Source organism: Cucurbita maxima, unplaced genomic scaffold (assembly GCF_002738345.1).
Source record: "Cucurbita maxima cultivar Rimu unplaced genomic scaffold, Cmax_1.0 Cma_Scf00028, whole genome shotgun sequence".
Taxonomy (NCBI): domain Eukaryota; kingdom Viridiplantae; phylum Streptophyta; class Magnoliopsida; order Cucurbitales; family Cucurbitaceae; genus Cucurbita; species Cucurbita maxima.
The window spans coordinates 1721134-1747317 of record NW_019272044.1 but is presented as its reverse complement, the minus strand read 5'-3'; the positions used below and the strand labels follow the sequence as shown (position 1 = coordinate 1747317).

Sequence of the window (26184 nt, the reverse complement as noted above, 5' to 3'; positions counted from 1 at the left end):
CAATTGGAGCTTTTGATTCTTGTTGTTAAGCATCACATTAAGTATTTGGATATTCTAAAATTAGTCTTGATATTGTTGATGGTAATGGGTAAGTTCATCAAATCTACCGCATGGAGATATTGTCTTTAGATATTTTTTTCTTAAAATTATTTTTTTTTCCTCTTTGGAATGTTTTGTTCCCATCTACAACTACCCTCCTTGGGGGACCAATGTCTTCGTTGGCACACCTCCGATATCTAGTTCTGATACCATTTGTAACAGCCTAAGCCTACGACTAGTAAATATTATATTGTCTACTTTAGCCTGTTACGTATCGACGTTAGCCTCACGGTTTTAAAATGCGTCTGCTGTAGAGAGGTTTTCACATTGTTATAAGGAATGTTTTGTTCTCGATGTGGGATATCGCAAAAATAGTAGCTATACTCACATTTTCTTGGTGTTCTTAAGCTTCCCCTAGTTGATCGTTCTTAGATTCAGCTTAATCGGAATTCAATTCACCTATGATATTTCTTTCAATTAGAAAATCGAGTCTAGAACTTATCCATGTAGCCAATATAACTTAATTATTCTAAAACCAATCTTAAATAGTATTAATATTATTAATTGTTCAAAATAATAGTTATACTGACATTTTCTTTCTTGATGCTCTTAAGCTCGCTTTAGTAGATTGTTCTTAGGTTTAGCTCAATTAGAATTCAGTTCACGTATGATGTGATGTTCTATTAATTTAGAAAGTCAAGCTTAAAGTCTAACCATGTAGCCAAAATAACTTAACTATTTTAGAATTGGTCTTAAGTAGGGTGCTAACTATTAATAATTGTTCAAATAGTAGCTACATTGGCATTTTTCGATAATTAGGTTAGAACACTTCTAACGACAAACCGAGAAGTTTAAGCTAATAGACAACCATGGGGAGCCACTGAGCCAAGCTGTCGAGCTACCGTTAGAGGAAAATCAGCTGAAGAAGCCAACTGCGAGTCCCCGAGAGGCGACAACTTGAGGGAATTGTTTTAAGATGCGTCTGCTAATAAGAGGTTTTCACACTCTTATAAGGAATGTTTCGCTATCTTCTCCAACCAACGTAAGATCTCATAATCTACTCCCTTGGGGGGCCAGTATCCTCGCCCGGTGACTGACTCTAATACTATTTGTAACAGCGACGTCCTTCCCCACTGACGTTCGGAAAAACCACTCTTTTTTTTTGTTCCTTCCCCCGGCTCTCTTGGAACGTTCATTCCTTGTAATCAAAATCCTATGACTGTCATATCATTATTGGAACCGTTGATTGATGTACCCAATGAGAATTTAAGGCGGAAAATAATAACTTTCATTCCTTGTAAAATAGGAGATAGAATTGGGTTTTCAAACAAGTTTTGAGTAATTGACAAAGAGGTAGGAAATTTTGTAATCATACAAGAAGTACTTGCTTTCCAAACATGTTCCTTATTTGCTGGGTCTCCTATTTGTTTTCTGTTTCTTGGTTTGGTTTTGGTCAAATGATTACCTGGCAACCTTATAATTGTATTTGGTCTGAGATCAGGTACAAGTGCAACGGGTTGGGTTGAGAATGTTGAATGAAAGTCCCACATCGGCTAATTTAGGGAATGATTATAAGTTTATAATCAATGAATACTTTCTCTATTAGATTGAGACCCAAAAACCCAAAACAAAATCATGAAAACTTATGCTTAAAGTAAACAATATCATACCATTGTGGAGAGTCGTGTTCATCTAATAGAGAAATCTTATGGATCAATCCATGGTTGAGTAACTCTAATAGAGGGTAGGGTTAAATTTGAAAGTTATATTCTTACAATGTCTCATGGAATGTACGGCTTCCCCTCAAGGTTTTTAAAACGAGTCAGATAGGGAGAGATTTTCGCTCTCTAATGTTTAGTTCTCCTCTCCAACCGTTGTGGGATCTCACAATTCATCCCCATTCGAGACCTAGCGTCCTCGCTCGCACTCTTTCATCTCTTCAATTGATTTGAGATCTCACAATCTACCCCATTCGGTGCCCAACGTCCTCTTTGGCACACCACCTAGTGTTCACCCATTTCTGAAGCCTAGCGTCTTCGCTAGTACACTGCCTGATATCCATCCTCGTTAAAAGCTCAGTGTCCTCACTAGCATACTGTCTCATGACTGGCTCTGATACTATTTGTCATAGTCCAAACCTACCGCTAGGAAATATTGTTCTCTTTGGGCTTCCTTTTCGGCGACACAATATCTACCACTAAAAAATGTGAATAGATATGAAAATATTATTTCTCAACGAAACAATAGAAAGTTAAGAATGAGAAATAGAATTGGAATCGAAGGTATTCAGGTTCAATATTCATTGATATTCACAACGTTTAAATATGATACAAGATACCAATTATTACTTACAAATAATGAAAATATAAACTAACTAAATTTTGAAAATAAAATAAAATATACCACTAATCAATAAAGATAAAAATATTAACTGATATATTCTATAACTAATGTATTCTCAAAATATTAATTAATTACGAATATTTTAGCTAATTCAAACTATCAATAAGTTGCATTAAATTATGACATTCGAAATTTCTATTAAGACTTTTAAAATGCGTCTGTTAGGAAGAAGTTTTCATATAGTTATAAAGAATGTTTCGTTCCGCGCTCCAACAGAGGGGAGATCTCATATTTTAAATAGTGTTGTTATACTTTTCAAAATCACATTTTAATTATAAATTATGTTGATTGTCGAATAATCTTTAATTGAATTAAAAAATGTTATATGTCAAAAAAATTAAATATAATTAATTCTAATTTTTGAAGGTTATATTTATATATGCGAGTAATATTTTAAACGTGGCGGCCAACGAATTATTCTAAGGAAAATAAAAAAATAACGAAAAAAAGAAGGAAAACTCTCGGCGAAGGACGACGAGTGCCAGCTGTATTAGAGGCGACTGCTGCGCCACATCCGTCCAATGTTCTGTAACTGGGCCCACATGACACGTGGCCACGTCACACATTCTCCTTCTTATGTGTCATCGAGTCGGGACTTGTAACATACTCCTACACGTGTAAGTTCTCCCCTTCTGGGTCCCACACAGCCTTTTTTTTTTAATTTTTAATTCTTTTTTTTATAAACCATATTACTAAATTAACCTCCCTCGTTTTTCTCAATTTAATTATTTTTTTTAAGTCAATTAATTTTAAAAGAAAAATACAAAAATAAAATTTACGTGTAATTACTTTCATAATTAAGGAGACATTTTACACAATTTACGAAGTTGCAAATCACTAAATATATTTTAATATTTAAGATAATTTTACCTCTTAAAATATTAAAAAAATATATTAATAATTGTATGATAGTTGATATCGCATGAAAATAAACTTGAAAATAATTGGTGTAATTTTAGAGTAGTTTTAATTTCTACGAAGTGTAATAAATTCATATTTATGACGTAATATTCTAAAAAAAATTATCACAAAAGATTCATAAATATTGAAAATGCTAAATTATAAATTATAAATATAGTATTTTATTAGAGGTAAAATTTTTAAATTCTTTTAAAAAATTATTTATCAACCAAATAATTTTTTCTCATAAAATTAAATATCAAACCTTTACGAGTCACGATTCATCATTAATATCAGTAACATTAAATATTATTGTTCTTCGTAATAATATTAAAAGTAGGGTAGAGTTGGATCATAACTATATTTTTTAGTCGATTGGATTGATCCGATAAAGAAAAATGGAAGGTTATGAGCTAATTTGAATTTTCGATTTTTTTGAAAAAATTCAAGATAACCCAACCCGAAAAAAATGTAACCTAACCCAACCCACCTCGAACAAAGCACGCCTCCCCTTAATCGAGGCTCGACTCCTTTGGAGTCTTAGTCATTTTTGACTACCTTCGTACCTTCGAGGAGGCTTGACTCCTTTTTTCTTTTTGGAGTCCTTTGTTCGACATTCGAGGATTTGCCAATCTATTGGCACGGCTAAGTTTAAGGCATGACTCTGATACCATGTTAGACGAACACGACTCTCCACAATGGTATGATATTGTCCACTTTGAACATAAGCTCTCATGGTTTTGTTTTAGGGTTCAGGCCTCATACCAATGGAGTTAGTATTCCTCACTTATAAATTCATGATTATTCCTTAAATTAGCGGACGTGAGACTTTCATCCTCCAACATTTTGAACTTGGTGCAATTGTGCACACTTATTCCGAAATAGACTAAAATGTAAGTGGTTGGCATAGAATTTTAGAAATTAATGTTATGAGCTAACAAACCATAAAAAAAAAAAAAAAAAAAAAAAATAATAATAAGATGATGAAAAAAAGAGGGTTGCCTTGTTGAATACGGAATCGGAAGGCTATAAATACTCCAAAATTTCTCGTCGTCGAATCCTTTCTTTTTCCCGTGTGTTTACCATTTTACCATCGATTTCTCTCTCATTTCTGTTTGGCTCTAGATTTCATCGTCTCTAACATTGCGCTCCACCGAAGGTTTTTTTTCCTCTCTCTCTCTCTCCCGTTTTCTTTCATTTTCCTCTATATTCTCAGATTTTCCCTGTTTTGATCCGATTTTCTCCGGTGTTGTTCCTTCTTTTTCTTCTCAGGTTTCTTATTTCATCTCGAATCTCTTCCGTTCAGCGCCGTTTTTGTGTTCTTTGGTTCATACCACAAAGGAACCAGAAGAAGTGGAGGTTACGTCTCTAATTACTTCTACTCAGGTACGTCCTCTCCTCCTCGGATTTCTTTTTTCCTCTTTTCGTCGCATTTTGCTTTCCTCTTCTTATTATATTGTTATTAATCCAAGCCTGTCAGAGACTCTGTCGTAAGGAACCTTTTCGAGTTTTTTCTTTTTGCTCTGTGTGTATCTCTGTGTGTGGTCGACATTTTCGATTTCCGATAATATTTGATGTTTTCTTATTGCGTTTCTGTAGATTTCTGATCATTATCTACAGTTTAGTGATTTTTTAACTCGGGTTTTGGCATTGTGTTCGTGTTTTTGGTTATTATAATTGTTTCTGGATTTTCCTGTAAGTGATTCTAATCGCTATTTTTATTTCCCTATTTTAGCACATAGGATCCTTGTTGAAAAGTTAGCTTCCTAAACCGACTGATTTGACAGCTCCTTTTTTTCTCCCCCATCCTTTAGCATTAAACGTCTTGTGATAATTTACCCTAATTTCTATTTTGTCGGTTGCTGGGAACTGTGAGCACCGTCGTTGTTGAATAGTTCACGTGCTTTTGTTGATGTAACTAACTGGGAGAGAGAAGAAGCCCTCTTTTCTTGTCTTTTCCTTTAGGAATCTGGCGTGCAGTTGGTTAATAAATAATATCATTTCAGCCACATCTTTTTCTTTAAGGGCTTCCATAACTTTCTTTTCTTTAACATTAGTGTATACTTTTTCCTATGGGTTCATGTTATTTTTTTAATTGAACAGTGCATTATAATAATTACCTCTCATCAAGAACACTTTCAGTTTCAATTACTTTTTGTTTTTCCATTTAGATCCCAAGTTATTTTCTACCTTTTTTAAGCATTAGAAGCCTAATTCTTACAGAACATAAGGACGGACAAATGGGGGCTGAATCCTTCCTTGCAGAATAAAGTACTGGAAGAATAAATGGTTACAAATCACCAAGAGCCAAATATAGAGAAAAAGAAACTTTTTGTAGCATCCCTTGAGATTTTTTTTAAATAAAATTTATAAAATTGATATTTACATTACAATCACACAAGTATTTATATGGTTGGTATCCGTAGCCTTTTCTTCTTCCTCCCACTCATTAAAAGGTAGAATTTTTTAGTATTGTCGAAACATCTGGGAACACAGAGCTCTACTGAAATGGGTTCGGTAATTACTAGCCTGTGTAGGTCTCGTCTTTTAACCAGTCAGTCCTACCAGTTACAGGACTCGGCTTTTTGATACAACTGTCTTGAGACATGACTTTGTGGTCCGTAGGCCGGGCCTAGGTGTCCAGACATTTTTTTTGTTTTGTTTTGATTGATTTTTTTTTTAAAGAATTTAAGATGTAAATATGAGAAGAAAATCATTAAAAACTCTTTTCATTTTGATTGAAGTATGTGAGTGTATCATTCATCTTTGAAGCATGTGTATGGCTTCTCCAATCTTCAGTAATATGCTATGAACACTACCGTTTCTCCTAGTTCTTCAAGATGAGAATACGATCTATATATCTGATCTATTTGATGACCGAGAAAACTTGATGGGGAGTATTTAAAATCCATTCATAGAACCAAAATATATATATATATATATATATATATATATATATATATGGATAATCATTGAAAACCTTTTTTGTTTTTGTTTTTGTTTTTTTTGTAATCATCCTCCTTCTGTCTCTCTCACTCACAAACAGTGTTCCCATGCTTTTCAATGTTTTTTGCTACCACACATAGCTTGTAAACAAAGGGCATCAATATGTCACCTTTTGTACTCTATTACTCAACCTGCAATTTAAATAGCTCGATTAATTTTTGTCAAGAGCAAAATATTAACCCATGGGCTTTGATTATGGAGATAAACTACTCCATATGCTTGTATTACGCATGATCCCCGTAGATATGCCTGCAATATTTTCTTTGTCGTCCCAGAAGAGTTTTTTAATCTAGTACTAATATTGTAATGGAAAATCCTAGATTCTTTGCATAAAAGATATGTAGATAAGCCCTGAAGCATTCTTATCCATAGTTAAATGTGGCTGGACATTATCCCAAAACGAGGTGGGCTGTTGAATGCTTAAATATATTTACTGAAATTTTCACTTGCACTCTGAATATTTTGTCAAAAACTTAGATGTCATTCCTTATTTTTTTAATCGTCCAGCTCTCCTTCCTTTGTGACATGAAGCTAGTAGACTAAATGCCATGTTTTAAAAGACAATTTATTTAAGTTCAGATTTCTTTGGATGTATAAATCGTCCATTATCTTTTGCACAACATTATAACCATTTTCAGAGTGAAAGTAGCAATTCGTCTCTCTTAGCATCCCCTGAGAACTCGTTATTTAAATATCATTCAATTTGATGTCATTACTCTGTTGCCTTAGTTTCTTCTCTGGCACTGTCAGGAGAATAATTCATCAAATGGTTCACTGTCAGATCTCTCTAAACCTCCCCCTTATCTTGTCAGTATAAAATATATTCAAATGCTGAGAACTAAATTATATCTGAAATGAGAATATGCATGTGAGAACTGTTGCAAAAAAAAAAAAAAAAAAAAAAAATTAATGTTAACATTTCAAGACCTGAACTTATTGCATGCCCGATAGATATTATGCCCATCTTTGGGAGATGGATCATTAGAGTTGACCATATTTGGTCCATTCGGAAAATTTTATTCCATGTGTTTGATTCTATCCGGTTTATGGTTAAAGTATGTATTCTTTTAAATTATTTGTTAATATGCGGCTGCGGTACATAATAAATATTCTGTAATGTTAGCTTCTACTCATGTTTTTGTTGTTGGTTTCCTATTTCCTACCGTTGATTAGCTGATATTATTATGGGGTAGACAATCTTTTACCAATTGGGTCATTTGAGAATTCACTGGTTAAGTTAGAGCTACTCACCACCTTTATGCACCTACTCTTTCTATGCAGAACAGAGGGTAGTCACTTGTATTCGAAACATATTTTTTCCTTCCTCAAAGGTCTGATAACAAATAATGTTGAGCAACATTTTATAGATGCTGTGCTGTTTTGGCAATGAAAGGGTACCCACTGTTTCATAATTTGTCTTTCCCTGTCTGCATCTTGGCTTTTGGTTTTTGTTTTTTTTTTATCCAAATAATAATTTCATTTTTTTAATGTATGATTCTCCAACAGTTTTCAGGAAAACTGCTCTTGATGGACTGCTCCCCAAACAGTAGTGACAAGAAAACATTGAAGCGTTGGTTTTTCATTGATAAAAGGGTTGGGTAAATTATTTTTGAAAAGGGGCACAAATTTCTATTTGATCGAGCTATACTCTATCACCACACCACACCACTGTATTACAAATTAATTTATTCTTGTATTAAGTTGCTACATGGACATGACATCAAATCATGCATCTCCTGTTCTCACTGAACCTGCACCTATGAATAAATCAAGGCTAGGAATCCATTCTGCTATTTTGCCTTACTCTCAACCAGGTGCTTCCTTTCCCCCAAGTAAATATATCCCAATTCCTAGGAAGAAGTCTGGAAAATTTGATGATGTGTGGTCCAATGGTTGGTTGGATGCCATGAAATCCTCTTCTCCTCCTCGAAAGAAAATAAAGGATTTTGATGCCGAGTTCGCTTCAGATGATGATACTGATGTTGCTTACAGCTCATGGGTGGTAATGTTTGATCCTTATAAATCTTAACTACCTCCTCCTATATAATTTTTCCACTTCAATTTACTCATTTTTTCTTTCTTCTTCTACAGCTGAAGCACCCTTCAGCACTCGGCTCTCTAGAGCAAATAACCAGTTACGCAAGAAATAAGAAAATAGCTGTTTTTTTGGACTATGATGGGACCCTTTCTCCTATAGTAGATGATCCAGATTGTGCTCTTATGTCTAATACTGTACGTCTATCATTCTCGCAGCAACGTCTCAACCTTTCCTCTTTTTACATATTTTTTTCAACAAAATATTTTTTTCTTAGATGCGTTTTGCTGTAAGAAATGTTGCCAAATATTTTCCAACGGCAATCATTAGTGGAAGAAAGCGAGAAAAGGTACGTCGAGAACCGTCCGAAATGATCTGTTTCTTGGGTTTTGACAAGAACTTACTGAAACTTTTTTTTTTTCCCAGGTTTTTGACTTGGTAGGACTAACAGAACTCTATTATGCTGGTAGTCATGGGATGGACATTGTCGGGCCTGTGAGTCAAACAGTGCTGAATTCCCATCCCAACTGTACTAGATCTACTGACCACCAGGTGAGCGATGGAATAAAATAAGATCCTTGAATACTATTTTTATATCTTGCTTCGTTTTCCCCCCCTTAAGCATGATAATCACACATTAATGATTTGTGCTTTCGTTGATTTCAACTCAAAAACAGGGTAAGGATGTTAATCTGTTCCAGCCCGCAAGGGAATTCTTGCCCATGATAGACGAGGTGCACTTTTTTCTTCTTATTTACATCTTCAAGTCTTAGAATAATGTTTTAAACTTATAATATGTAAGAAATTTAATTTTTCTTGTAGGTTTTTGGAACCCTCGTCGAGAAGACGAAGGATATTAGAGGCGCAAAAGTTGAAAACCACAAGTTTTGTGCCGCTGTACATTACCGCAATGTACATGAGAAGGTAAGATTCGAGATTATTTTGAAGCTTGGCTTTACAATTTGGATTCTTAAACTGTTCTCCCTTTCCTCTTCTTCAGAATTGGCCTACAATAGCACAGTGTGTTCATGATGTACTAAAAGACCACCCACGTTTACGATTAACACATGGGCGGAAGGTATGTTGTTTGTTCTTCTGTAACGGTTCCATTATTTCGAGTTTTTTTCCCTACTGTGCTCTGACTACTGCTTCGGTCCCGTTATAGGTTTTAGAGATCCGTCCGGTGTTCGATTGGAACAAGGGAAAAGCTGTTGAATTTCTGCTCGAATCTCTCGGTAATTGTTCATTCTTCACAGATGAATGCTCAGAGTTAGCTTGCTTGCATATTCTCATCCTGAATCGACAATCTTGCAGGATTAAACGCAAGTGAAGACGTGCTCCCTATCTATATTGGTGATGACAGAACTGATGAAGATGCTTTTAAGGTAAAGAATCTCTCTTGTAGCTGGATCTCCTCGAATCATATGGTGGTTCGAGTCGTCTGTTAACGCTGTTGCTCGCAGGTGCTGCGGGAGAGAAACCAAGGCTACGGCATCTTGGTGTCTTCTGTGCCTAAAGAGACCAATGCATTCTACTCTCTTAGGGATCCCCCAGAGGTCAGTCTTGAATTTTAAGTTATTCAAAATCAAATTTGAAAATATGATGAATTGAAAGACGAAGTAGAAGAATAATATGTGATGAATTGTGATGCGTGGTGTGGGGGGTGCGTGCAGGTAATGGAATTCCTGATGGGATTGGTGGGAAGCAGGAAGGTGGAGAAAAATACTTGATTTCATTTGGTACCTCAAAGAATTCAAACCAGTTTGTGTGAGTTGTGGAATTTAGAATAGGCAAAGTTTCATGTTTTCTTTGTGTAATAAATTCTCTCTTTTCTCCCCTTCCTTTGGGAGTTTATGATATGTTCAGTTAAGGAATTATTTCGAGCTACTTTATAACAATACCGTAACACAGTTCTGCGATATTTCGAGCTACTTTCAAGCTAAGAGCCATATGTGTGCATGCATATCCAACCACTTTTAAAACGAAGAACTTTGTTTCTAGCAAGAGCAGCATCTTCTTGGTCAAATTGGGTTATTAGAACACTTAACCCAAGTGAACCTCATAGTCTTTCCTACTCAACGACTAGGAAACTTGCCTCTAATATTTAATATAAATAAATGGGTTAAATGTATAAAATATATGTCATCAATTAATAATAAAACATGCTATTTCTGTCCATTTTCTTCTCTTTATTCTTTTCTAGCCTCTTTTTTTGGTCATTCAAAGTTGAGATAGTAAAACCGGGTGGTTTCAAGCACAATCATGATTTGGTATGCCCATCAAAAGTGGTGGTCTCAAATCCATTGAATTGATTTAACTTTCCATTGAGATCCAATTGTCTTTGTTAGCACAAATCTTTGTAGAATTTTGGACCAACCGTTTAGGGTTTAAGTTGCATGCCTCTTCATTTATAAATAAAACAACGGAAATCTCTTGGTTCATTTCAACTTATTTATCTTAGAAATTGAGTGGTAAAATAAATGTCTATGACATATTATAAAGAAACTTATTTATCTTCTTCCAGGATTGCTTCTAATTTGAGTTTCACATTTTAAAATAATCATCACACCATAATTTTATTTATTTTTGGAGAGTTAAAAATTTTGAGTGGATGATAATTTAGAATTTTTTTCATTTATTTGAGATTACATTGACTCATATATGTCATAAAAGTGTGATTCGTTCTATTAACTTAAGAAAATCTCGCATGATCACGATGAGTCAGTGTAATCTCAAAATTTTTTCAATTTCGAGGATATTAAAGGATTTAATCGTTTATCTCTCAAGAGGAAATATATAAATTCCCATGATTGGTATTAAAAAATAAGTTCGAAATTGAAAAAATTGGATCACAAAATTTAGTTTTATTGAATAAGGGATCCATGGATAAAGTCTGGATTTTGGGTCCTTATGAAGTCATACGGAAGAGAAATCTTATAAACAGGCACAGGGTAAATTAAACGGCATTAAAAGTGATCTCAATATCAGCTAACTCAACGACTTCACATGAAATATCAACACAAAATCAAAACTTTATTCCTCTTCATTTATAAATACAACGAAGGAGAACCCTTTGTTCACTCCAAATTTATTCTCTAGAACGTAAAAGAAAACTACATAATTAAATCTCTTCCTCAAACGATAATCTTTTGTAGAAATAGCTTACGCTCACGAAGGACAAATAATAGGTTTTTGTATCCCTGTAACAACCGGTTTCACATTCGAACATTCAGATACAACTGGACCTTCACGTCCGGTATAAGTGATATCAATGTCAGATAACGTCACATCTTCACATGGATAATCAGCACTACACAAAAGCTTCACAGCAACTGCATTGCCAGCACTACCTCTAATATTCTTGAAACTCACCTTACTTATCTTGATTTTCGACGGAATCTGAAAAACATCAAATAAACACAATTTTAATGAAATTGTTTCTAATTAAAATAAAATAAAGAAAATAAAAGATTTCGTAATTCCAGTACCTTCCTGTTACATTTGTTGTATGGACAGTATTCTTGATCCAGAATAATTGGATTTTGGACGTCAACCAAGACTATATCTTCATAGTGCATATCAGTAACCGATCCAGTAGCAGGAGAAGCCGGCCATGTTTTGATTCTAAGGCCATTTGTGGTACCAATTAATGTACAATTTTTGACATAAAGCCCAGCAACCGGTTCTTCAACAAGATATTGTCCTAGACTTCCTACGCTTATGCCGTGTCCAGGTCCACACGTCACGTTCGTAATTGTCACCTCTCTGCTTCCATCTCCGAGTGAGATACAATCATCACCAGTACCAATAACTGAATTGATGATGTTAACTCCATCACAACGACCCATGTGAATTCCATCACTATTAATACTAGTTCCGGGTGCATTTATAGTCACGTGGTCGAAAGTAAGATTCTTACAACCTAGGATATTGACATGAAAATTCTTGCTGTCTTTTGACGTTATGTCCCTCACAATTGAATCTTTTACAAAGCTGAACTTCAAACTCTGTAAAAAAACGATCATGCATGAGTATAAACAATAAATTAAAATTTGCAAATAGTTAATTTAAGTGTATTTACCATTGGAATTCTTGCACACTTAGGGTTTTTATGACAATCGTTTCTTTCCCAAGCTTTTTGTCCTTGCCCATCAAAAACTCCGCCACCTGTTAATGAAATTTTGTCGACATATCTGAACTGAATCCAACCATCACCTGTTATATCTACGGGTGCCATTATTGTTCCTTGCACGACAATATCAATTGGACTCTTGCAAGGACCAAGCAATGTGATTACACCTAACATGTAAGTCTCTTTTGGAATAATTAATTTACTTTGAATCGGTGAAGCACAAGCGTCCTTCCATGCCTTGTCTAGAATCTGTTTAAAATATCGAACATAATTAGAAAAGATTTATCATCGTAAAAATATATAAACATCGATATATTTGATATTAGTTTTTACCTGAGTTATATCAGCATTAGGCTTAGCACCGTATGTTGTCACGTCAAAAACTCCATCACTTGATTGAGCTGTTTTTATAGAAACGTATAATAATAATACGAACGATAGAGTTATCGACTTCATGTTCATACCCATCTTCTTGTTCTTCAGCTTTGTAGTTTTGTTTTTTTTTTTGTGTTGTTTTTGTTGTCTTTTTTTTGTTTTTGTTTTTGTTTTTGGAGATTGTTTGTGTGAAATGCTTGAATGTTCCATTTACAATTTGAAGTATTTATATGAAAAGGAGAGAACTTTGCTATTATTAGCTTTCTTCTTGCTCCACTTATACTTAACTAATTGTGCTATTCTTTCGTATGATTAAGCATTTACCTCACTAAATTCTATTCCATAAATAACAACTTTTAAAATATGGGTCAAGGTCGGACTTACATAAATTTATAACCCTAAGTATTAATCCCATTTTTCAAACATCCACTTATTCGGTTGTTCATTTGACTCAATAATCTAACCTATTTAGACTATTCAATTCAAATTAAGATTGAATTAATTTTTTTTCGATTTAGATCGTGTTAAATTTACGAGTTGACATTTTTCTAGTCGAGACATCCAGACGAACTCGTAGAGTTACAACCCAACTCAACCTTACCGTAAAGTTTAACATCTACCAATAAAGTTTAAATTAAAGAAATTAATTAGATTAATATAATCCACCTAACTGCGCCCTCATTTGATAACACTCCCCTTTAAAATTTATGATATAACATATAGTTTATTGTTTAGTTTTATAAATGCTTCATATTTAATTTAATGTAATTAACATTCCTACTTACTCGATGCATAAAACAAAAGGATTGTGTCGTGTCTCCTAATAACTTACCTAAACCCTAAACTCAATTAGGTTCATTAACCACTTCCTTACAAATTACTATTCTTTTTATATTTTATCCTATCATCCTTCATGTTTTCGTTTTTTAATATAATTACAAGAATACCCAAAAATTTCGTCTTTATTACACAATATTACTCTTTTGACCTCACGGTATGCAAAGGTCTAAATCCATTATTAACGGATATTGTCATCTCTGAAATTTTCGTCAAAATTTTTAAAATGCTGCTAGAGACAGGTTTTTACACCCTTTATAAAGAATGCTTTGTTCCCCTCTCCACCCCATTCGGAGCCTAGCGTTCTTGCTAGCACACCACTCTGTGTGTGACTCTGAAGTCATTTGTAACAACCCCAAACTAGGAGAGATTGTCCTTTTTGGACTTTTTGTTTATGGGTTTCGCTCAAGGTTTTTAAAACGTGTCTGATACGGAGAGGTTTCCACACCCTTTATAAAGAATGTTTCGTTTCCCTCTCCAATTGATGTGAGATCTCACGACGCATATTATATTAATAACTAAAATCTTATAAAAATCAAATATGAAACAGTCACAAGTCACACTGATATCAGTTACAAACATCAAATATTCTACATTTTCATAATAATCTTAAAAATCTAGAAGATTGTAGTTTCCATATGCCAATGCCATCAAAATCAAAATGGTAGTGGTTGCTTATTCATTTTTAACTTACATTATATTGATTTCTTTCCTATTTGTCCACCAAGTTTGAACCTCACATGATTGACTTGTTCGTGGAGTTAGAATAACTATTGCACAATTGCTGTCTTACTACTATAAGAGTGCTGTAACGACCCGAAATTTTCTACCTAATTTAAGGTCGCTACTGTATACGTACATAAACATTGAATGCGGAAGACTTCATTTAAATTCCATAAAACATAACCTTTATCTTAAAACACAGCCATGGACTTACGTGTTTCGAAAACATCTTTAAAACGATACTACAAAAGATTAAATAAAACAAATTAGTAAAAAACATTCTATTCTAGCATAAGTCTAAGAAAATAAATACCACTATCCTATGCATGTGCCATGGTCTCGAGTTGCGATGTCGTCGTTAGCCGTACAGGAACGCCTTGCATTAACCTGAAAAATATAGTAGCACATGGCTTGAGTATTTAAAGAAATACTCAGTAAGTGACTCCACTATTGGGGTTAAATGCAACAATCACATGCAAACGAGATGATGAGACCTATCTTTTATTCTGTCTTCGTATAGTGTTGTTCTAACAGGTAATTTGGACATGCACCATATACTCTACACACAGCCCATACATGCGAGCATGGGCTCACCAGTTAGTTCGCACACCGCTGGGTCACTTTCCTTGTCCGGCGAGCATACTCTAGGAGCTCCTTAGGCCGGACACCCGTTAGAACTAGTCGCCGTCACGACAGCGCTATGCAAACATAACGATCGTTGTCCTGCCATTTGATGTACGCGTCCGTACCCTCGTGATGGAATAGGGGTATCCCCCAAATGAATGAGCACACACATAATGCATGAGGTCCCCAATATTTCTACTTTTATCATTAATGAATATAACCCCGCTATCATCTTTCATGCTTAACATGTCATTTCTTATTTTAAGTCTACATTTCATACATAATCTTAACGGGGTTACATTTCATTTCATTTGTCGTGATATCATGTTATTCATAACATGCTGTATACATACAATTTAGAAAACATAACATACGCTCCATGCTTTTAACATGTCATTTCATTACGTGCAATTCATACAACAATTACCTCAATGGTCACACAAAGCAATCTAAATATGACACATCATATCACACTATATCATATCATAAATATTGAGTATCGTAAACACTTCGTGGTCATATCGTTCCCTAACTTATCATAGCCTTAACGTTCTTATACCTATCACAGTCATATCGTTACGTGAATGTACCTTAGTCATATCATCACATGAACGTATTCTAACACTATCGTTCTATCAATGTATCACAAACCTATCCCTTTCTACCCATATCCTAACCATATTCTTTCATCAATCTCTTCTATCCATAGCACTCCGATATGTAACCTAACCTTAACGTTTCATGAATGCATCTTACTCCTATCGTTACATTTCGTTTTGTGCCTCCTTCTCGTATCCTATCTCAATCATATCCTTGAACACATCGTACCACAATTATTATCATACAATTCACATATTATAACATAACATAAACATAATATAAGTATACCGATTCACAGATAATTTACACATATCAGTATATATGACACGTGTAGAACCACAGGCACGTGTCAACATCAAATATAATCATGCCGATAGTAAGGTCACTTACTTGGTTAGCTTAAATCGTTGTCGCGAGTGTATCCTTAATGAAAGTTCGATTCCGCCCTTTGAAATTCAAGTCAACCTATGTGAGCTCATGACATCAGTTTCCAAGTTTGAACTCTATAAAATTATCTCTAATCTACATTGGTCTATGGTTAAAAGTCTTGAAATGTTGTCTATATAATGCTATTTTCACTAAATATTTTATATTTTATTATTACTGTGGTAGGGAATAGATTGTTAATGGACAAAATTTAATGGAGTTTCTTGTCCTCTATACTTCCTTAATCTTCCCTATCCACTTTTGACTGTGTAAATAGATTTTCATTCTCTAAACAAACATTACTCCTCAATATTTATTTTCCTCCCTCCTTGTTTTTTTATTGTGTAATTAGATTTTCATTCTCTAAACAGATATTACTCCTACTCAATATTTATTTTCTAAACATATATTATTGGCCAATTTTAATCGATGTTCGCCTAATCTTACAGATTTATATAACTGCCAATAAAAATCTGATTAATTGGATACATGAAAATAAGATTTGATTATTACATGATCTTGTAAAATATTGGATAAAAGAAAGAAAATCTGATTCCAAATTAATTTCTTATAACCATACTAGTGAAAGAAAAGGAAATCTGAGATACGATTTTACAGTAACAATAGACCAAAATCTCTAAATCTGTCACCTGCCTCAAATTCTTACATCTGACATTTATTGTTTTTTTTTTGTTGGACTATCTGTGATATTGTGCCATGGGTTGCCGGAGGTGGAGGAGGGAGGATGAGATTGGGATGACAGGTTAGTGGAGAGAGATAGGTAAGTTTTGTTTTGTTTTTTTGTCTTTTTTTCATTTTTTTATTATTTTTAAGTAATCTTTTTATTATTTATTTATGAATCATTATTATTACTTTTATATTGAGGTATTTTTTTTTTTAACTCTTTATTATTATTATTATTATTTTGGGCTATTACACATTGAGACGTTCCTTAGGCCGGACACCCGTTAGAACTAGTAACCATCACGACAGCGCTATGTAAAACATAACGATCGTTGTCCTGCCATTGGATGTACGAGTCCGTACCATCGTGATAGAACAGGGGAATCCCCCTAAATGCATGAGCACACATAATGCATGAGGTCCCCAACATTTCTACTCTTATCATAAATGAATATAACCCCGCCATCATCTTTTATGCTTAACACGTCATTTCTCATTTTTCAGTCTACGTATCATACATAATCCTAACGGGTTACATTTCATTTCATTTATCGTGATATCATGTCATTCATAACATGTTGTACACATACAATTTAGAAAACATAACTCCATGCTTTTAGCATGTCGTTTCATAACGTGCAATTCATACAACAATTACCTCAATGATCACACAAAACAATCTAAAAATAACATATCACATCACAATATATAGTATCATAAACATGTCATATTGTAAACACTTCGTGTTCATATCGTTCCTTAACTTATCATAGCCTTAACGTACTTATACCTATCACAGTCATATCGTTACGTGAACGTACCTCAGTCATATCATCACAGGAACGTATCCTAACGCTATCGTTCTATCAGTCTATCACAAACCTATCCCTTTCTACCCATATCCTAACCATATTATTTCATCAATCTCCCCTATCCATAGCACTCCGGTATGTAACCTACCTTAACGTTTCATGAACATATCTTGCTCCTATCGTTAGATTTCGTTTTGTGCATCATTCTCGTATCCTATCTCAAACATATCCTCGAACACATCGTACCATAATTATTATGATACAATCCACATGTTATAACATAACATAAACATAATATAAGCATACCGATTCACAGATAGTTCGCACATATCAGTATAGATGACACGTGTCAACATCAAATATAATCATGCCGATAGTAAGGCCTCTTACCTGGCTAGCTTAAGTCGTTGTCACGAATATATCTTTAATGAAAGTTTGATTTCGTCCTTTGAAATCCGAGTCAACCTATGTGAGTCATGACATAAGTTTAAAGTTTGAACTCTATAAAATTATTTCTCTAATTTACATGGGTCATTGTTAAAAGTCTTGAAGTGTTATATATATATATTATATAATGTTGTTTTCAACTAGACAAAATTTAATGGAGTTCATTGCCCAAAGATATTTTTGTTTTATTTTTAAATTATGTTCAACAAATCTTTCTTCCATCTCCCTCGCAATCTCCCTTCCTCCCTAATAGTATACGGATAATATTTTTAGCTATTATCAATGAGGGTATCACAATATATTTTCTAATGAATGAGTGAGTTACTAATAAACAACCTCTTATTACTTGACCAAGTAGTGCCTTATCCCAGGTTTCTGATCTTTCTAACATGTTTGTTTCTCTTCCTCCTTGGCTCTTCTTATCATCACCCTTTTATTTGTAATTATTTTCACTAGATTTCCAATTCTGGAAGCAGATATTACTTGCCAATTTTAATTGATTCTTTGGCTGATCTTACAGATTTATAGATCTACAACTAAAATTTTATTGATTCTTACTTTATTTCCTATAACAAAAATCTAATTAAAATAGGAAAGAAATTTGATCCTAAATTAATTTCTTATAACTATAGATATAAATGAAAAAGGAAATCTGAGATAAGATTTTGGGTAATAACAACTAAAATCTCTCCAATTAAATCTGCATCATATCTGCTTCGGTTGAAAGGGTCATTTTAATTTTACTTTTTCTCAAATATGATATTTTTGTTTATTATTATTATTATTATTTTGACGTATATATTTTTTTATAATTATTTTTTAGGTATTACAAGTGTTAGGAGAGAATGAATGAATAGAAAAAGGAAGTTACATTGACCAACAGTGCACTCATGGCTTTGATTGCATTACTTTATATTCCAATTCCAAATAAACACACCTTCCACATTAGTTACAATTGAGATCCAATCATTTCAATAAGATTAAGTGTTAGAATTTTTGACCGGTTTAAAGTTTAGGGTTTAAGTTGCAAACCTCATTGTTTGAGGTTTCATATATGTCATGAAAGGTTTCATTTTGAGGTTGAAAATTTAGTAAAAAGAAAAATCTCAAACAAAAACTTTTTTTAATCCCTTAATGGTTAGAAAATTTAGTGGTAGAAGTGAGATTCCAATTTAGTGGTAGAAGTGTGATTCCAATTTAGTGGTAGAAGTGTGATTCGTTCTATTAATCCTTTAATAGTTAAAGGATCCTTTGAAATTATTAATATTCCTTTTTCTTAAAAGATTTAATCCTTTACCTCTCAAAGAAAGATTAGAGAAAAAATATAAATTCTCATGATTTGTATTAAAAAATAAGTTCGAAATTGAAGAAATTATCAGAATTATAAAGATGCACTTCTTCAATGGAAGGGATCCATGGATAAAGTTTTTTTCATTCGGAAGAGGAACCTTATAAAAATGTACAGATTCTTATCAAATAAAGACACGATTAACTGAGGTTGTTCAAACAGGCACAGGTAAATTAAACGAAATTCCTATAGCAATTGGGATTATGAATTTTAAGTTCACAGGGGTAGTATGAGATGTGTAGTAGATGAGAAAATCACCCGTTTGATCGAAAATGCTACAAATCCAATTATAAGTGATCTCAATACAACGGCTTCACATGAAAAATCAACACAAACCAAAGCTTTATTCCTCTTCATTTATAAATACAACGAAGGAGAACCCTTTGTTCACTCCAAATTTATTCTCTAGAACGTAAAAGAAAACTACATAATTAAATCTCTTCCTCAAACGATAATCTTTTGTAGAAATAGCTTACGCTCACGAAGGACAAATAATAGGTTTTTGTATCCCAGTAACAACCGGTTTCACATTCGAACATTCAGATACAACTGGACCTTCACGTCCGGTATAAGTGATATCAATGTCAGATAACGTCACATCTTCACATGGATAATCAGCACTACACAAAAGCTTCACAGCAACTGCATTGCCAGCACTACCTCTAATATTCTTGAAACTCACCTTACTTATCTTGATTTTCGACGGAATCTGAAAAACATCAAATAAACACAATTTTAATGAAATTGTTTCTAATTAAAATAAAATAAAAAAAATAAAAGATTTCGTAATTCCAGTACCTTCCTGTTACATTTGTTGTATGGACAGTATTCTTGATCCAGAATAATTGGATTTTGGACGTCAACCAAGACTATATCTTCATAGTGCATATCAGTAACCGATCCAGTAGCAGGAGAAGCCGGCCATGTTTTGATTCTAAGGCCATTTGTGGTACCAATTAATGTACAATTTTTGACATAAAGCCCAGCAACCGGTTCTTCAACAAGATATTGTCCTAGACTTCCTACGCTTATGCCGTGTCCAGGTCCACACGTCACGTTCGTAATTGTCACCTCTCTGCTTCCATCTCCGAGTGAGATACAATCATCACCAGTACCAATAACTGAATTGATGATGTTAACTCCATCACAACGACCCATGTGAATTCCATCACTATTAATACTAGTTCCGGGTGCATTTATAGTCACGTGGTCGAAAGTAAGATTCTTACAACCTAGGATATTGACATGAAAATTCTTGCTGTCTTTTGACGTTATGTCCCTCACAATTGAATCTTTTACAAAGCTGAACTTCAAACTCTGTAAAAAAACGATCATGCATGAGTATAAACAATAAATTAAAATTTGCAAATAGTTAATTTAAGTGTATTTACCATTGGAATTCTTGCACACTTAGGGTTTTTATGACAATCGTTTCTTTCCCAAGCTTTTTGTCCTTGCCCATCAAAAACTCCGCCACCTGTTAATGAAATTTTGTCGACATATCTGAACTGAATCCAACCATCACCTGTTATATCTACGGGTGCCATTATTGTTCCTTGCACGACAATATCAATTGGACTCTTGCAAGGACCAAGCAATGTGATTACACCTAACATGTAAGTCTCTTTTGGAATAATTAATTTACTTTGAATCGGTGAAGCACAAGCGTCCTTCCATGCCTTGTCTAGAATCTGTTTAAAATCTCGAACATAATTAGAAAAGATTTATCATCGTAAAAATATATAAACATCGATATATTTGATATTAGTTTTTACCTGAGTTATATCAGCATTAGGCTTAGCACCGTATGTTGTCACGTCAAAAACTCCATCACTTGATTGAGCTGTTCTTATAGAAACGTATAATAATAACACGAACGATAGAGTTATCGACCTCATGTTCATACCCATCTTCTTGTTCTTCAGCTTTGTTGTTTTGTTTTGTTTTTTTTTTGTTTTGTTTTGTTGTCTTTTTTTTGTTTTTGTTTTTGTTTTTGGAGATTGTTTGTGTGAAATGCTTGAATGTTCCATTTACAATTTGAAGTATTTATATGAAAAGGAGAGAACTTTGCTATTATTAGCTCTCTTCTTGCTCCACTTATACTTAACTAATTGTGCTATTCTTTCGTATGCATTTACCTCACTAAATTCTATTCCATAAATTTCTCTCTACTTTGAAAATTTGCTAGGTCTCATGTTGTTTTCGTTTATTATAGATGAAGAATTTAATTATATTTCAATCCACATTTATATTTTAAATTATTATGGTATTGGATTGTGGTAAGATTTAATAAAATTTCTCAATCTCTTATTAAAAAAATATATTTCTTAACTTGTTAAACGTGAATTTAATTTAAAAATATTGGAGAGGGGAATGAGCATGAGCGAGAATGCTACCCACCAAAGTGGGGAGTGGATTGTGAGATCCCACCTAGGTTGAAATGAGTGCTAGCGAAGATGTTGGGCCCCAAAGGGGGTGAATTGTGAGATCCCACATCGGTTCAAATGAGTGATAGCGAGGATGTTGGGCCTCGAAGGGGGTGGATTGTGAGATCCCACATCGGTTGAAATGAGTGCTAGCGAGGATGTTGGGCCCTGAAGAGGGTGGATTGTGAGATTCCACATCGATTGAAACGAGTGTAAACGAGGACACTGGGAGTCGAAGGGAGTGGACACTGGCCCCAAAGGGGTGGATTTCTAGATGAGTCGTTGCACCGACTTAAATATTTTTGAAATAATATATTATAGGTATAAATAAAGAGTCCTATTGACCAATGAATTTTTCATAAATTCCAACCCGTACATATTATAAAAGTTTGAAATTTAAATTTTATTTTATTTTGTTTTTTCTAATGGATATTTAAATTACTTATTTTTCTTATCGGATTAATTGTCTAATTAAAAACATCCCTTAAAGGAAAATCTGCCAATATAAGTAACCGCTTTTAAAATATGGTCAAGGTCGGACTTACATAAAATTATAACCCTAACTATTAATCCCATTTTTCAAACATCCACTTATTCGGTGTTCATTTGACTCAATAATCTAACCTATTCAGACTATTCAATTCAAATTAAGATTGAATTAATTTTTTTTCGATTTAGATCGGGTTCAGTTTACGAGTTGACATTTTTCTAGTTGAGACATCCAGACGAACTCGTAGAATTAGAACCCAACTCAACCTTACCGTAAAGTTTAACATCTACCAATAAAGTTTAAATTAAAGAAATTAATTAGATTAATATAATCCACCTAACTGCGCCCTCATTTGATAACACTCCCCTTTAAAATTTATGATATAACATATAGTTTATTGTTTAGTTTTATAAATGCTTCATATTTAATTTAATGTAATTAACATTCCTACTTACTCGATGCATAAAACAAAAGGATTGTGTCGTGTCTCCTAATAACTTACCTAAACCCTAAACTCAATTAGGTTCATTAACCACTTCCTTACAAATTACTATTCTTTTTATATTTTATCCTATCATCCTTCATGTTTTCGTTTTTTAATATAATTACAAGAATACCCAAAAATTTCGTCTTTATTACACAATATTACTCTTTTGACCTCACTGTATACAAAGGTCTAAATCCATCATTAACGGATATTGTCATCTCTGAAATTTTCGTCAAAATTTTTAAAATGCGTCTGCTAGAGACAGGTTTTCACACCCTTTATAAAGAATGTTTTGTTCCCTTCTCCACCGCATTCGGGGCCTAACGTCCTTGCTAGCACACCACTCTGTGTGTGGCTTTGAAGTCATTTGTAACAACCCCAAACTAGGAGAGATTGTCCTTTTTGGACTTTTTGTTTATGGGTTTCGCTCAAGGTTTTTAAAACGTGTCTGATATGGAGAGGTTTCCACACCCTTTATAAAGAATGTTTCGTTTCCCTCTCCAATCGATGTAAGATCTCACGAAGCATATTATATTAATAACTAAAATCTTATAAAAATCAAATATCAAACATTCACAAGTCACACTGATATCAGTTACAAACATCAAATATTTTACATTTTCATAATAATCTTAAAAATCTAGAAGATTGTAGTTGGGTTGTACCTCTATTTTTTGATTTGTCGAGCAAAGTCTTCCCTACTCAACGACCAGGAAACTTACCTCTAATATTTAATATAATAATGGGTTAAATGTATAAAATATATGTTATCAATTAATAAAACATGATATTCGTGTCCATTTTCTTTTATGGCCTCTTTTTGTTTGGTCATTCAAAGTGAGATAGTAGCATTGTTTTAATATCAAAACCTTTGAAAAGATTGAGGAGGGCATTGTTGGTTTCAACCATATGCCATCAATATCAAAATTGTAGTGGTTGCTTATTCATTTTTAACTTACATTATATTGATTTCTTTCCTATTTGTCCACCAAGTTTGAATCTCACATGATTGACTTGTTCGTGGAATTAGAATAACTATTGCACAATTGCTGTCTTACTACTATAAGAGTGTTGTAACGACCCGAAATTTTCTACCTAATTTAAGGTCGCTACTGTATACGTACATAAACATTGAATGCAGAAGACTTCATTTAAATTCCATAAAACATAACATTTATCTTAAAACATAGCCATGGACTTACGTGTTTCGAAAACATCTTTAAAACGACACTACAAAAGATTAAATAAAACAAATCAGTAAAAAACATCCTATTCTAGCATAAGTCTAAGAAAATAAATACCACTATCCTATGCATGTGCCATGGTCTCGGGTTGCGATGTCGTCGTTAGCCGTACAGGAACGCCTTGCATTAACCTGAAAAATGTAGTAGCACATGGCTTGAGTATTTAAATAAATACTCAGTAAGTGACTCCACTATTGAGGTTGAATGCAACAATCACATGCAAACGAGATGATGAGACCTATCTTTTATTCTGTCTTCGTACAGTGTTGTTCTAACAGGTAATTTGGACGTGCACCATATACTCTACACACAGCCCATACATGCGAGCATGGGCTCACCAGTTAGTTCACACACCGTTGGGCCACTTTCCTTGTCCGGCGAGCATACTCTAGGAGCTCCTTAGGCCGGACACCCGTTAGAACTAGTCGCCGTCACGACAGCGCTATGCAAACATAACGATCGTTGTCCTGCCATTGGATGTACGCGTGCGTACCCTCGTGATGGAATAGGGGTATCCCCCAAATGCATGAGCACACACATAATGCATGAGGTCCCCAATATTTCTACTTTTATCATTAATGAATATAACCCCGCTATCATCTTTCATGCTTAACATGTCATTTCTTATTTTAAGTCTACATATCATACATAATCTTAACGGGGTTACATTTCATTTCATTTGTCGTGATATCATGTCATTCATAACATGCTGTACACATACAATTTAGAAAACATAACATACGCTCCATGCTTTTAACATGTCATTTCATTACGTGCAATTCATACAACAATTACCTCAATGGTCACACAAAACAATCTAAACATGACACATCACATCACACTATATCATATCATAAATATTGAGTATCATAAACACTTCATGGTCATATCGTTCCCTAACTTATCATAGCCTTAACGTTCTTATACCTATCACAGTCATATCGTTACGTGAACGTACCTTAGTCATATTATCATAGGAACGTATCCTAACGCTATCGTTCTATCAATCTATCACAAACATATCCCTTTCTACCCATATCCTAACCATATTCTTTCATCAATCTCTCCTATCCATAGCACTCCGGTATGTAACATAACCTTAACGTTTCATGAACGCATCTTACTCCTATCGTTACATTTCGTTTTGTGCCTCCTTCTCGTATCCTATCTCAATCATATCCTTGAACACATCGTACCACAATTATTATCATACAATTCACATATTATAACATAACATAAACATAATATAAGCATACAGATTCACAGATAATTCACACATATCAGTATATATGACACGTGCAGAACCACAAACACGTGTCAACATCAAATATAATCATGCCGATAGTAAGGTCACTTACTTGGTTAGCTTAAATCGTTGTCGGGAGTGTATCTTTAATGAAAGTTCGATTCCGCTCTTTAAAATTCAAGTCAACCTATGTGAGCCCATGACATCAGTTTCAAGTTTGAACCCTATAAAATTATCTCTAATCTACATTGGTCCATGGTTAAAAGTCTTGAAATGTTGTATATATAATGCTATTTTCACTAAATATCTTATATTCTATTATTACTGTTGTAGAGAATAGATTGTTAATGGACAAAATTTAATGGAGTTTCTTGTCCTCTATACTTCCTTAATTTTCCCTCATAACTTTTGACTGTGTAAATAAATTTTCATTCTCTAAACAAACATTACTCTTCAATATTTATTTTCTTCCCTCTTCGTTTTTTTTATTGTGTAATTAGATTTTCATTCTCTCAACAGACATTACTCTTACTCAATATTTATTTTCTAAACATATATTTTTGGCCAATTTTAATGGATTGTTGGCCTAATCTTACAGATTTATATAACTGCCAGCAAAAATCTGATTAATTGGATACATGAAAATAAGATTTGATTATTACGTGATCTTGTAAAATTTCAGATAAAAGAAAGAAAATCTGATTTTAAATTAATTTCTTATAACCATATCGGTAAAAGAAAAAGAAATTTGAGATAGGATTTTACAGTAACAATAGACAAAAATCTCTAAATATCTACGTCCCAAATTCTTAAATCTGACTTTTTTTTTTTTTTTTTTTTTTTTTTTTTTTTTTTTTTTTTTTTTTTTTTTTTTTTTTTTTTTTTTTTTTTTTTTTTTGT

At 33.6% G+C, this 26184-nt stretch overlaps 3 protein-coding genes across 5 annotated transcripts; 1 reads left to right on the top strand and 2 right to left on the bottom strand.

The window, feature by feature from the left end:
• Positions 1-4401: 4401 nt before the first annotated feature.
• LOC111465045 (probable trehalose-phosphate phosphatase F) lies at positions 4402-10324 on the top strand. Of its 3 annotated transcripts, none has more exons than XM_023109305.1 (14): positions 4402-4501; positions 4615-4728; positions 7635-7742; positions 7855-8350; positions 8440-8580; positions 8661-8732; positions 8810-8935; positions 9061-9117; positions 9206-9307; positions 9384-9461; positions 9549-9618; positions 9698-9768; positions 9847-9939; positions 10057-10324. In XM_023109305.1, the coding sequence occupies exons 4-14, from the start codon at positions 8057-8059 to the stop codon at positions 10111-10113; spliced, it is 1161 nt and encodes a 386-aa protein (XP_022965073.1). In that variant the 5' UTR covers positions 4402-4501; positions 4615-4728; positions 7635-7742; positions 7855-8056; the 3' UTR covers positions 10114-10324. The 3 variants fall into 3 exon arrangements, with proteins under 3 accessions (XP_022965073.1, XP_022965072.1, XP_022965074.1); XM_023109304.1 differs by having other exon boundaries at positions 7630-7742; XM_023109306.1 differs by lacking the exons at positions 4402-4501; positions 4615-4728 and adding an exon at positions 7472-7482.
• A 1068-nt stretch (positions 10325-11392) lies between these two features.
• On the bottom strand, positions 11393-13012 carry LOC111465044 (exopolygalacturonase-like). The gene is made up of 4 exons (XM_023109303.1): positions 12849-13012; positions 12465-12764; positions 11872-12390; positions 11393-11782 (listed from the first exon to the last, which is right to left on the bottom strand). The coding sequence occupies exons 1-4, from the start codon at positions 12981-12983 to the stop codon at positions 11552-11554; spliced, it is 1185 nt and encodes a 394-aa protein (XP_022965071.1). The 5' UTR covers positions 12984-13012; the 3' UTR covers positions 11393-11551.
• A 6729-nt stretch (positions 13013-19741) lies between these two features.
• LOC111465122 (exopolygalacturonase-like) lies at positions 19742-21310 on the bottom strand. The gene is made up of 4 exons (XM_023109424.1): positions 21167-21310; positions 20783-21082; positions 20190-20708; positions 19742-20100 (listed from the first exon to the last, which is right to left on the bottom strand). Exons 1-4 carry the CDS (start codon positions 21299-21301, stop codon positions 19870-19872), a joined length of 1185 nt encoding a protein of 394 aa, XP_022965192.1. The 5' UTR covers positions 21302-21310; the 3' UTR covers positions 19742-19869.
• Positions 21311-26184: the final 4874 nt, after the last annotated feature.

Bases quoted from the DNA above. Each gene is read 5' to 3' on its own strand.
- LOC111465045 (XM_023109305.1), top strand. From the start codon at position 8,057: ATGGACATGACATCAAATCATGCATCTCCTGTTCTCACTGAACCTGCA. The intron at 8,936-9,060 runs GTGAGCGATGGA...ACTCAAAAACAG, and splicing joins CTAGATCTACTGACCACCAG to GGTAAGGATGTTAATCTGTT. The intron at 9,308-9,383 runs GTAAGATTCGAG...CCTCTTCTTCAG, and splicing joins ACCGCAATGTACATGAGAAG to AATTGGCCTACAATAGCACA.
- LOC111465044 (XM_023109303.1), bottom strand. From the start codon at position 12,983: ATGGGTATGAACATGAAGTCGATAACTCTATCGTTCGTATTATTATTA. The intron at 12,765-12,848 runs GTAAAAACTAAT...TATTTTAAACAG, and splicing joins CTAATGCTGATATAACTCAG to ATTCTAGACAAGGCATGGAA. The intron at 11,783-11,871 runs GTACTGGAATTA...GATGTTTTTCAG, and splicing joins ACAACAAATGTAACAGGAAG to ATTCCGTCGAAAATCAAGAT.
- LOC111465122 (XM_023109424.1), bottom strand. From the start codon at position 21,301: ATGGGTATGAACATGAGGTCGATAACTCTATCGTTCGTGTTATTATTA. The intron at 21,083-21,166 runs GTAAAAACTAAT...GATTTTAAACAG, and splicing joins CTAATGCTGATATAACTCAG to ATTCTAGACAAGGCATGGAA. The intron at 20,101-20,189 runs GTACTGGAATTA...GATGTTTTTCAG, and splicing joins ACAACAAATGTAACAGGAAG to ATTCCGTCGAAAATCAAGAT.